At 43.3% G+C, this 12500-nt stretch overlaps 1 protein-coding gene across 4 annotated transcripts in view; it reads left to right on the top strand.

The window, feature by feature from the left end:
- Window positions 1-3232: 3232 nt before the first annotated feature.
- The window catches only part of tmem132a (transmembrane protein 132A), a 24682-nt gene continuing 15414 nt past the window's right edge, over window positions 3233-12500 (top strand). Inside the window, exons 1-6 of one of the 4 annotated variants that reach the window (XM_026172171.1) lie at window positions 3233-3445; window positions 5260-5268; window positions 7828-7916; window positions 11007-11233; window positions 11318-11533; window positions 11641-11828. In XM_026172171.1, the coding sequence (XP_026027956.1) occupies window positions 7841-7916; window positions 11007-11233; window positions 11318-11533; window positions 11641-11828 (707 nt within the window). In that variant the 5' untranslated portion in view covers window positions 3233-3445; window positions 5260-5268; window positions 7828-7840. Of the gene's footprint in view, window positions 3446-5259; window positions 5269-6534; window positions 7917-11006; window positions 11234-11317; window positions 11534-11640; window positions 11829-12500 lie in introns of those variants that run through there. The other 3 variants (XM_026172170.1, XM_026172172.1, XM_026172168.1) reach the window with 3 other exon arrangements.

Raw genomic sequence — 12500 nt, 5'->3', positions numbered from 1 at the left:
CCTGGACCAGAGCAGCCGATGGAAACTGACATTATCCCATATCACCACAAACCTGGGCTGATCTGCTCTGTTCTGTACAACTATATCATGGAGAGCATCTAGAAATGTGAGTATGTGTTGGCTATTGTATGGACCTAGTATTGCATGATGGTGCAGAAGCCCTCGAAGGCATATGGCGGCACATAATGTGATGTTTCCCCCGCGCTGCCCTGGGACGTGCACAACTGCCCTTTGGCCAATTACATTACGACCCCGTCATCTTGTTTTGCTCAGGTCGAATCCAGCTTCATCAATGAAAATGTATTCATGAGGCTGTGCAGCTCCATCCATGGCCAAGATTCTCTGAAAAAAAGGGGAACATATCACTGTACTACAGTGCTACACATACGGCACCCTCACCCCATCACACAGGTACCTGTGTAGCTCTCAGAATAGATCCATGTGGTACTGATATGGTACATATTCAGCTGCTACTGGACTTCACCAATACTCTATTGTAAATGTAAGGGACAGTTACACGTACCCGTACATATTCAGCTCGAAGTCCTTTGACCCTGTCACTGTTCCTCTCGAATGGGACTCTGTAGAGCTGCTTCATGGTGATGCTGTGTTTACCCAAGATGCGTCTGATGGTGGTGATGCTCACATGGTCTATGTTGCTGAACACTCGCCTGTCTGCAAGTATTTTCCGTCGTAGCTGGTGGAGACGGATGGCATTGTCTGCCCTCACTAGGTCCACAACAGCAAGTTCCTGCCGTTGTGTGAACAGGCGTTGGCGTCCTGCCCCAGAAGGTCTTCGAGTCATTCTAGAGAAATACAACCACATACTGTCATCGGTTTGCTTATTTTTCTTACAGTACTTTACTGTATATACTGTATCATCCACTGTACAACACTGTACTTCAATATAAGTAATCATGGTATGTTTCACAGAAACTACCACTTTGGCTGCAAAAGGAGCATTAGCACCCTGCAGTACGTTGTACACTTGATATGGTAATGTGATATACTGTAGAACAGTACTATAAAACCATCTGAGTAGAGTAGAAGGCAGTGAGATGAAGACAGACCTGTTTTCTAGTCGGAATTTTCTTATTACAGATGCCACTGTGAAGCGGCTTAGATGTGGGTGGACTCTCTGCCCAGCTTCCCTCATAGTCAGGCCGTGGTTGATGACATGGTCCACCAAAGTTGCTCTTATATCATCAGAAATATGGGTCCGTGCATGGCCTCTTTGACCTCCTCCTCCTCTTCCTCTTGCTCTCCCTCCATCCATGCTTGCAAAGTTCTTGAATTGGCTAAACTGAGGGCTTTTTGTGGTTGGCTAATTGGTGTTCAGTTTTGCAAGTAAGTGCCTTCAGGTGTATATTTGAGTGGTTGCAATTACCCGATGTGTTTTGTATTTTGGATACATGTGTTTTCCAAATGGCACCCGGAAATTTCATTTTTGAACGAAGTGTCTTATGTATGAAATAGAGTGTAGTATGCAGGACCATGTGTGTTGCATAAAGGAGTAAGTGTGTTGCATAATTGCAACCAGAGTGCAAAGCAGCACTTTTGTTTAAGGTATGGGTACATGTGTTTGAGGTATGGTAACAAAAGCTTCAAGTTGTGTTACTTTAGTCTAAGCATGGGTTTATAGTGTTCAAGCAACGAGCAAAAACTGTAAAAGGCCTAAATGAAATTTAGGTAACATTTTTTATTTATTGTGTTTACAGGTCTTTGCTTTTCAAAACAAGCTAGTCAGTGGCAGAGAATTTACTGCCAAAGCAAAATTATAAGAACAAACTAAATCCAATAACTTGATTTCCCATCCTGCTTCTTTGAACCTCACATCCACAGACTGAAACCTGCAGGTGCAGGAGTCACTGTTCAGGGATTTAAGTTAAAAAAAAATCTTTTTAATAATGCCAATGAAAACTTCTAAGAACTATTTTATCACCATATTATTACAGTTTTTTACAGCCGCTAGGACACATGTCTCAATACTTAGGTCACTTTTGCAAAACTCTTCACACAATCCTCCTAACTGACCGTCAGCTTGGCAAAGCAGTTCATTTCACATTCAAAATGCACTACAACTACCAAAACACTTCATTCAGGTCTCAAATAAACTCATTCTTCCAGAACACTAGCAAAGGTTGACAGCCGACAAACATACTTTGTCACCCACAAAACAATGACCTGAAAAACACTAACAACATGTTACACAGTGTTTCCTGTGTAAAACAAGGACACATCTCTGTTTATAATTTCAATATATGTTACTGGAATGAATCAGACATCATGCAGAATTCGTTAATATTTGTTTATGTATTTTTATGTTTTTGCACTAAGTAATCCCAAAATACAAGAATTTGTATACACACCATCCACTGATACACATACAATAGTAATGCTAATCTACTCGGTCTTCTCCATTTGGCCACAGGTTCTCATCCACATCACATCTTATGTCATCTATGGGCAACACACCTAGGAAAGAATCTTCTGGCTGCCAGAATTGAAGGAGTTGAACAATTGAAGGAGTAACACCTGTGCAGATGTTCATCTACAATGAGAATCAGCTGTGGCTGGTTAAACTGCATTTTTAGATTTAAAATATGTTTCAATAAAATATTGCTGTTGAGTTTTGCTGTCTTTTTAAGTTTTGCATTGTGTTATTGTTTTGGCCATAAGTTTAACAGTTTTGAAAACAGTATGTAAGCACATGCAAAATGTCCTGTACGTACAAAGATTTTTGGCAGTTGTTGCGTCTGAGTGAGAAGATAATTCATGAAATTTGAGAGATGTAGTCATTGAATGCATTTTGTGCCAAAACAATGATAACTGGTCCTCAGTTTAACCCACATAGACTTCTGTTGTGCTCACTGTGTGAGGAGTTTTGCAAAAGTGACCTAAGTATTGAGAAATGTGTCCTAGCATCTGTAAAAAACTGTAAATCCACCATAACCCATACCATTAAACCATAAGCAGCTACTGTAATGAGTGTCACATTTACTACTACTACTACCCAACAATCCACCATACTGTAGATGCACAGAATCACCAAGATGTCTGAGAAAACAAAAAGTGACAGATGCACAAAAAGGGGTGAGGGGAGGAGAGTAGGAAGATAAACCTATAAGAAACAATGAGCTCATAAAGAACTGCATGGGGGGAGGAGCGTGGAGGAGATTACTTACTATATTAAATGAGAAAATCTGTATTGGATGAATCTGGTGCAGAGAGGGAGGGACGCATGAGAGCGAGTAAGAGGGGCTTAAAGCAGCAGCATACCACTAAAGATAACCAAGAAAGACAAAAAGGAGAGTATTATTTTTCATATTAATGATTTTTCTTGCTTTAAATCATTTTTGTTCTTTTACTGGAATCAGTGACGTCAACAAGTTTTAAAATGCCTCAAAAAACAGTTGGAATCTGGAGCTGAAATGGACAAATGCAGGTGAGTGTTTTATATCTGTGTGTGTGTGTGTGTGTGTGTGTGTGTGTGTGTGTGTGTGTGTGTGTGTGTGTGTGTGTGTGTGTGTGAATCATCAAATTTCTGCTTGTAGAGTAGGTTCAGTTCAGGTTTGTCTCACAGAGTAACCAGTTGTGTGTTTGCTCTGGATGACTTTAGCGTGTTTCATCTGTGTGAGCCATGTCCAGACATTGATCCTGACACTGACCAATGAGAACATTTCCTAACACACACAGATATATTTAGCTGTACCTTCTGTTGTTTGGGCTGTGATCCTGTGCTGGCACATGCCAGCTGAGCTATGACGGCGCGTAGGCTTTTCTCTTTTCTCTGTTTTGGCCATTTTGTAGCTCGTTAAAAATAAGTTCGAGTTGCCTGAAGTGCAAATCCGATTGTGGCTCAAGAGTTGGGAGTTCGCCTTGTAATCGGAAGGTTGCCGGTTCGAGCCCCGGCTTGGACAGTCTCGGTCGTTGTGTCCTTGGGCAAGACACTTCACCCGTTGCCTACTGGTGGTGGTCAGAGGGCCCGGTGGCGCCAGTGTCCGGCAGCCTCGCCTCTGTCAGTGCGCCCCAGGGTGGCTGTGACTAAAATGTAGCTGCCATCACCAGTGTGTGAATGTGTGTGTGAATGGGTGAATGACTGGATATGTAAAGCGCTTTGGGGTCCTTAGGGACTAGTAAAGCGCTATATAAATACAGGCCATTTACCATTTACCATCCTGTCGCCATGAAACATAAGGTTTGTTGTTTACAGCTGTTTGTGTGATCTTAAAAAATACCTGTAGCCTTACAGGTCACTCACAGGATTCAAATGCTCTTCAGGGTGCAGTTCCCCCTCCAGGGGCAAGGGTACCTAGACCCGGTTTGTAGAGTACGCTTGGGGAGTGTGATCGTGTGTACAGCGTCTCTTCATGTCTGTCTCCACGTTGGTTGAGTATGGAGTAAGTGCATATGAGAGCATGAGGGTGGGAATGGATGTTTGTGTCTGTGTGTGCCTGTATTTCTGTGTCTATATGTCAGGTTGGGTGTCAGGCGCCACCTCTCTGGGGACATCTCAGGCCCTCCAAGGTTTGGAGGTCTATCTCCCCCCACCACCACTTCCCCTGCCGGTGGCGGACTCCCTCAGGTGTCGGTGCGTTGGTGGTTCTTTGTGTCTGGGGATGGGCATCCAGGTACACACCGGCTCACTCCTTGGCGGCCGCTTATCGGGGCCTGGAGCCTGGGGCTCGCTCGGGCCCCTTCGGAGGTGGGGTGCCCCCGGCCTCTCGGCCTGGGGCTCGGTCACTCAGGCACGGCTGGCTGCCGGCGGAGCTCACGGGCGCGTCACTGCAACCCCCCCTGGCTTCTGCTCCGCGGCTGCTGAGTGAGCTCTCACCTGGGACTCTCCTCAGCTCTTTCTGGGACAGTGGCACGGCTGCCCCTCTGTTGGTCTTCCTTGGTCTCTTGTGTTCTGGGGGCCTCTGGATGTCTGGAGTTTTGATCTCCTCCATACCTGCTTCATGCCCTGGAGGACGGGGCTGTGGCCCCCCCACACCCTCTAGCAGATCATTACATGAAGGAACCTTTTAAAAAACAAAAAACAAGCGCGTCCATGCTCACAGGTGTACACACGGGTGATCACACCCACAAACTACACCCTTTTTGCTCCTACCTCAAAGCACACTGTGTTCTGTTGATCTTATGTGCTGCACAATAATGTTTAACATTTAGTATTTACTGTCATATTCCCATATATCATTGTGATGTTGTTTATTCTATTACTCTTCTCTTCTGCTTGTTTTCTTTTTTCTTTCTCAGCAGGTGATCCAGGTGATTGATATATGCATTTTTTTTTCTTTTCTGCTCATTCTGTTGGTTTTTGTCTTTTGCCCTTCTCCCCCGTCCCTCTTCTCAGCCGTTTCTCTTTCCCTCTTTCTTTCTCCCCTTCTTTCCCCCAGTCAAGTCTGTCCCGTATTCAGTAAGTGAAAATAAAATAAACAATAAAAGGTGAATCAAATGGACCATTACGGCAAGGCTGGGATGGTCAGTTTGGTAAAGTAAATCCGTTGGGCATCTTTCTTTGCCTTTAGACAACAATTCTGATGCAAAAGAGCCAAACGGGACAGGCAAAAAGGAAAAAAAAAAATGCTCTTCAGACTAAGAGGACGGATGATGTCTATCATATCCATCACAGCGGTCATTACATTAAATATTCATAATTGTAGATAATGTATATAAAGCTTATGCATAAAAAGGAAGATCTGTGATCACTCCTTGGCCTTTACATTATGAAGCAACTGTGTTCGTGATCTGGTGCTTCTAAATCAAATATAACTGAACTGTCTGCTTTCCTGAGTGTTTAGTTGCTAGTCTATTCTCACCCCAACTGGTCGCAGCAGATCGCCCCGTCCCTCACTGAGCCTGGTTCTGCCGGAGGTTTCTTCCTGTCTTTGCTCACAGGGACTCATATGATTGTTTGGTTTTCTCCAGATGTATTATTGTAGGGTCTACCTTACAATATAAAGCGCTTTGAGGTGACTGTTGTTGTGATTTGAAGCTGTGAAAATAAAATTTAATTGAATTTAAAGTTTATATTACTTCCACTTTCCCACACTGTCAAACTCAATGCTGACGTTCTTTCTCTAGCGCTGTCATTTTCTTTTACACCTTCATTGAGCCAATCAGCATGCAGCCTTCCTCCTCCCCATCTCCCCTTAACCTGTTCACCCAGAGCACCATCCAACCACCATCATCATCTAGACTCCAGAGGGGTCCTGTCCTAATTTCTGTTAATGCTGCAATTCTGTTCGGCTATTATGGATCAGCACATCAAATCTTTCATTCAGCGTGTATTAAGGTTTATTCTTTAAGGGTAAGGATGTCACATGTGAAACGGTATTCACGAACACAATCACCATACATATGCAGGACCAGAGGGGTCATGTGCATCAAAATAAAGAATTTTGTGCTTCATTAATGAGTTGTGCAGTCAAATATGCAATAATTTAACTAATTTACAAATTCATTTTAAAATTATTTTATTTAGAAATTACTAAAGATACTTATTATTTTATCATTTAATGTAAAATATAAACATTTATTATAGATCAGAATTTCAAAATGAATTGTTAGTCTGTTAATAAATGAATAATACAAAAGGATTTTACCATTTGCCATATGCAGCAGCAAACTTCCTGATATCAGGATGTCAGGTTCTCATTTGCAAAATGGAGAAGCAGGTTTTCTACCACTGGGATGCCAGCTTCTCCGCAGAAGACATTCCTTTCAGCACTAAAGTGCCAGGTGCTCTGTGTCTATGTGTCTATCCCTCATTTGCAAATCCAGAAATGAACTTTTATAGCACTGGATTGGCAGCTTCTGCCATCAATCATTTGCACCCTATTGATCAGTTAACATGAACCCTGTAGCAGCCTCGCAGGCAGCTACAGGGTTAGATGCGCAAAACTGACTTCACTGTAAAAACAATAGAAAAGGATTGTTTTGTTTCATTTCAGACATACAAGTACAGTTTTTGTCAAAACTAAATATTTTTTATCCCAAAGCAGGAGGATATCCACCTTCACCTTCCTAACATGGGTGTACTGTAGTACTGTTACTATGACAGTTCATTAAGGCTTAATTATGCCTGCCTAATCAAGCAGGTAGGTTGAAGCCAAGTGTAAACACGGAGACAGAATACGTAGACCGAGCTGAGGAAATACACCTGAAGACAATTCGTCCTACAGTGTGAGCAGATAGATAAATCCTAGGATGAGTTTTGGGCTAGAAGGCTGTAACTGTAGCAGAGGTCAAACCTGAGTAGGATCCTGTCCAGTTTTTTCTCTCTCAGTGAGAGACGCAAAGGAAACAAGAGGCCTGGGAACTGTGGATGAGCCTCACCTGAAACAAAAGAACAGGGCCTACAGGCGTGGTTTATATTAATGGTCACCAAGAAGAAGTTAACCGGCCTTTGCCTTGAAGTTCCACGACAGTGAAAAACTTTACTTTCAGCACGAGATAGTAAAAGACTGAATAATTGTATGTACATATTTGATATGACATATGATATTTGCATAACTAATTTATCACAGTTATGCAGACAGAAAAAAAACTGTATAATCGTTCCACCCTGGAAAACGAACAGCTTGAGAAATCATTAAAAGGCCTATCAAAGCCATTATATTCATACCTGTGTGTATGCAATCCTGTGACTGTCAGTTGAGACAACATGGTGATAACATAACCTTCTTCATAAGGTTATGAAGTGGGCTTGATTGTACGAGTGGTTGAAGCCCGTCCACTCACCCTGTGGGGGAGGACGAGCCGATTATCTGCCAGCTGAGTATGGATGAGGTTTGAAAGTTTCGTATTGGCTTCACTGTGCTGCAGGAGACCTGCAGTGATGGAAGGTGTCAGCTGTGTCACTGTGTGGTGGGGACGAACAGGAGAGCTGCTGCTGCTTTGGATTTCCATCACAGGTGAGTCATTATTGTGTATTACTGTGTATCACAGCTGCTCACCTGTTGTTATTGTTGTCATACTTTCATTCTCTCAGATCATTATCTATGTTCACCTTATACCAAAGATGTCACCTGTGAGTGTTTAAGACGCCTAAATTACTGTGAAACTATTTAATAGCTGCTATTATAGAAATAAACAGAAATCTTTGCACTTGTATGATTGTAGCTACATTTGTCAAGCAAAAGTCAACAAACTTCGGTCCTTGAATGAGGGGGGAGAGAATCACAACAGTCTTATTATCTAAGGGATTCAATTCAATTCAATTCAATTCAATTTTATTTATATAGCGCCAAATCACAACAAAAGTCGCCTCAAGGCGCTTCATAGATAAAGAGAAAAAAACCCAACAATCATATGACCCCCTATGAGCAGCACTTTGGTGACTGTGGGAAGGAAAAACTCCCTTTTAACAGGAAGAAACCTCCGGCAGAACCAGGCTCAGGGAGGGGCGGGGCCATCTGCTGTGATTGGTTGGGGTGAGAGAAGGAAGACAGGATAAAGACATGCTGTGGAAGAGACACAGAGATTAATAACAGATATGATTCAATGCAGAGAGGTCTGTTAACACATAGTGAGTGAGAAAGGTGACTGGAAAGGAAAAACTCAGTGCATCATGGGAATCCCCCGGCAGCCTATGTCTATTGCAGCATAACTAAGGGAGGATTCAGGGTCACCTGGTCCAGCCCTAACTATATGCTTTAGCAAAAAGGAAAGTTTGAAGCCTAATCTTGAAAGTAGAGATAGTGTCTGTCTCCTGAATCCAAACTGGAAGCTGGTTCCACAGAAGAGGGGCCTGAAAACTGAAGGCTCTGCCTCCCATTCTACTTTTAAATACTCTAGGAACAACAAGTAGGCCTGCAGAGCGAGAGCGAAGTGCTCTAATAGGGTGATATGGTACTACAAGGTCATTAAGATAAGATGGGGCCTGATTATTTAAGACCTTGTATGTGAGGAGCAGGATTTTGAATTCTGGATTTAACAGGAAGCCAAAACAGGAGAAATCTGCTCTCTCTTTCTAGTCCCTGTCAGGACTCTTGCTGCAGCATTGTGGATTAGCTGAAGGCTTTTCAGGGAGTTTTTAGGACTTCCTGATAATAATGAATTACAGTCGTCCAGCCTGGAAGTAATAAATGCATGAACTAGTTTTTCAGCGTCACTCTGAGACAGGATATTTCTAATTTTAGAGATGTTGCGGGAGAGTTTTGTTATTCCCGTCAGCTTTTGCCTTGAGCATCCACCTGGCGCCAGGGGGCCTGCATGAGATGAAGATGGTAGTTGTTTTGTTGAGTGCGAACAAACTGCTTCCAATTTTACAGTTGGTCTAATGTCCATCACTGGTCACCAGGTCTCTCAATTCCTGTTCTTCTTCTTCAAGATGTTATCCATATAACAGAGCCCTGAGCTTCTCCAAGATCTTCTCCATATTGCATTCAAAAACAGTCTGAGTACTCACATCCCTGCCCATCGTCTATCATGTCGGCCAGCCTTGTGGGATTTTGAACAGCTGTAGCCGTTTCTTGTTCTTCGATAAGCCAGGTCCGAGCCGGCTCCAATCAGCCAGAACTCTGTTATCGTGATTCTGAATTGGTAGATGTCGTTCAATGTCCTCCATCGAGAGTGTCGCCAGACACACAATGCAACCGACCATCGAGTATCCGGCAGCAAACGTCTCCGCAGGACAATCGGGCTCTCCCAAGCCCAGGAGTTGTCAGTTTCATTAAGGGACCAGTTGATCAAATCCACAATTCTTCTTTACATTTTTAGAGAACACGTTTGGGAGACTGTCTTAGGGTTAGTGAGTAAGCAAGATTATACAAAGACATGAGAAGCCAAGCAGGAAAGATAAGGGAGAGGGAGAAAGTGCTTCCTCAAATGCTGTAAGACTGCTTCTTCCTTTTCTCACCCCAACCAGTTACAGCAGATGGCCCCGCCCCTCCCTGAGCCTGGTTCTGCTGGAGGTTTCTTCCTGTTAAAAGGGAGTTTTTCCTTCCCACTGTCACCAAAGTGCTTGCTCATAGGGGGTCATATGATTGTTGGGTTTTTCTCTGTATGTATTATTGTAGGGACTACCTTACTGTCACGAGCTGGCATGGACTCAAGCGCAGATAAGGAAGCTAAAAAAAAGGGGGCTCTTCACACACAAGGGAATCTTCACACAGTTCCAGAAACACAGCACACCAGCAACTTAGCACATCCAGGGCTCCAAGGGAAAGAGATTCCCATTCACAGGAAACAAGCGGTTAATCTAACGAAACAACAACGCGAAAAGACAACTAGAAACTAGCCCTCTGGAGCTTACTACCAAGGTTACTCAATAGTCCAGCGATGAGATGTTTCCAGCCACTGCCTTAAGTAGTGGACGCTGGTGAAGCGATGAGCCACAGGTGTGTGATTATTAGAGAGAGGGAAAGGAAAACAAGAAACATATGTAGCCAACCTGGGTCAGCCGGGCAGACACGGCGACCATGACACTTACAATATAAAGCACCTTGAGGTGACTGTTGTTGTGATTATGCACTATACAAATAAAAAGGAATTGAATTAAAAATGTGGATTCCATGGATGGTCTGTGAATGGCGTCAATATGGCAGCAATGTAATGGATGACGTTGGAGATAAAAGGAGAGAGACTGCTTTACTTTGATACATTTGAATTTATGTTCATTTTAGATTTGACAAGGCATGCGCTGACATTACCACACATGGACTGGCCATCATAGAGTCCAGAATTTAACCCCACTAAGAATCTGTGAGATGTAGACGACTTTACGCTCTGGACAGAGGCAAATGTAAAACAGCATAAGCTTCCTGAAACAATGTCACAGCGAATGCCTGCCATCAACAAAGGCCGTCCAACTAATCAAGCACTCTGATACCACAGTGCTGTTGGTGTGTTAGGGTTCTTTGGACAAAGTATGGGTTGATGCCTTGCCCAAATATAACAGAAACGAAGGCAGTTAATGCGAATCTCAGCAAGTCTGACATTTATGACCTTGTGATAGTAACATGTCCTTTACACCTGCCTCTTCTCTTTTTTTACTGACTCAGTCCCTCCATCCCTCCTGCAGCCTCCTTTTCCTTTCTCCCTGCCAGTCCAGATGTCAGTCACCCCCCCTTCTTGGCAGTTTCTCCCTCTGTCCCAAGCAGAGCTGGGCCCTCTTTTCTCCAACTTTAGCCCTTTTGCCTTTTCTCAGAGTATGTTCATGCTGCCTCCGACAGGGTGGGCTACCAAGCCCGGCCTCAGGGCTTCATTTGGCCCTCACTCTGTGACACAGGTAAGCAGAGGAGAAAAGATGATAAGAGATGGAGATGTAACTGAAAACCCCCACAGATTCATTTGTATTTTTTTTCATCCACAGCTTTTATCAGAGTCCGTCCTCCCTGCCTCTCCCCCTCTATCTGCCTCCCTTCTCTCAGAGAGCGTGGAAATAGAGCGGGATAAGAGAGGTCAGGAGAGGTTCAGGGTGAGGGTACTGTTTCACAAGCGAGGCAACATCAGTTCTGATCTTCGGACCTGCATCACTCTACTGGCTTTCAAGGAGACAGAGGAGCACAAGGCCTCCTGTATCACACAGGTGAAGAACAGATTTTGTAATGTTTTCTTTGTCTAATGTCTGTCTTTCTTGGTCAGTCGTTTCACTCCGTTTTCTTTTTACGACTACACGACTGTCTTGTTTCCCAGCCGCCTCTAGGTTTGTGTGTGGTAACTCTGACACTGCCCAGTTCCTGGTACAGCAATCCACTTGTCAACCAGTCACATCCATGGTACAGTAATACCCGCCATACACATCAATGGATGCAGAAGCGAAAATGGCAACGGAGCATACGCCGTCACGGCAACCACCAGCAAGCAACTGCGCAGTTTCTGAGGTGACGTGATTGCAGGACTAAAAAAGCACCAGCTGGAAATGAATTCATAGACTTACATTATTATTTATATGGTTTATAAAATCATAGCTGTACTGGTGACTTAAAGCACTTTAGACTGTAAACTACATGAAGTTAAACTTTAATTGGTGATAATGAAGGCAGACATGGCACTGAGATGGATATGTTCATGTGAACAAGGTTGCAGTTTCTGTATCACAGATCTGATCGAGTACTTTGTCAGTGCATTTTTTATACTATGGTGTACTGCTACATTTAGCTTTTTTTTTATCATTGCCAACTTTTTCACCTCAGCTTAAAAACATTGTAATGTTTACATTTTTGTTTCGGTATTTTTATGAGCAATTTGAATATCAGTTAAAAAACCAAACCGACCGGAAGAGACATGCACCTACTGTTATACCGCACTGGTTACATTAGTCTGATGTAGTCTAACGGCCATTAAACTAAACCATGACACATTTAATTGCAAAAAGTATTTTCTCCATATTTTTAATAATTTGTTATAATTGGAGGAGGAAGTGATGATTTTGGCTGCCTGTCTAAGGACCTGTTGGCTGAAAACCTGTCAGAGTTCTGACAGGCAGGCCGATGATTTTAGAGCAAACTGATGCAGTGTGCTGCAGTCTGTTCCTGTATGAAGGCTGAGGGAGT

The sequence above is a fragment of the Astatotilapia calliptera genome, chromosome 6 (genome assembly GCF_900246225.1).
Source record: "Astatotilapia calliptera chromosome 6, fAstCal1.2, whole genome shotgun sequence".
NCBI lineage: Eukaryota > Metazoa > Chordata > Actinopteri > Cichliformes > Cichlidae > Astatotilapia > Astatotilapia calliptera.
Note: the sequence above shows the minus strand (reverse complement) of the source record. Positions and strands in the feature narration are given on the sequence as shown.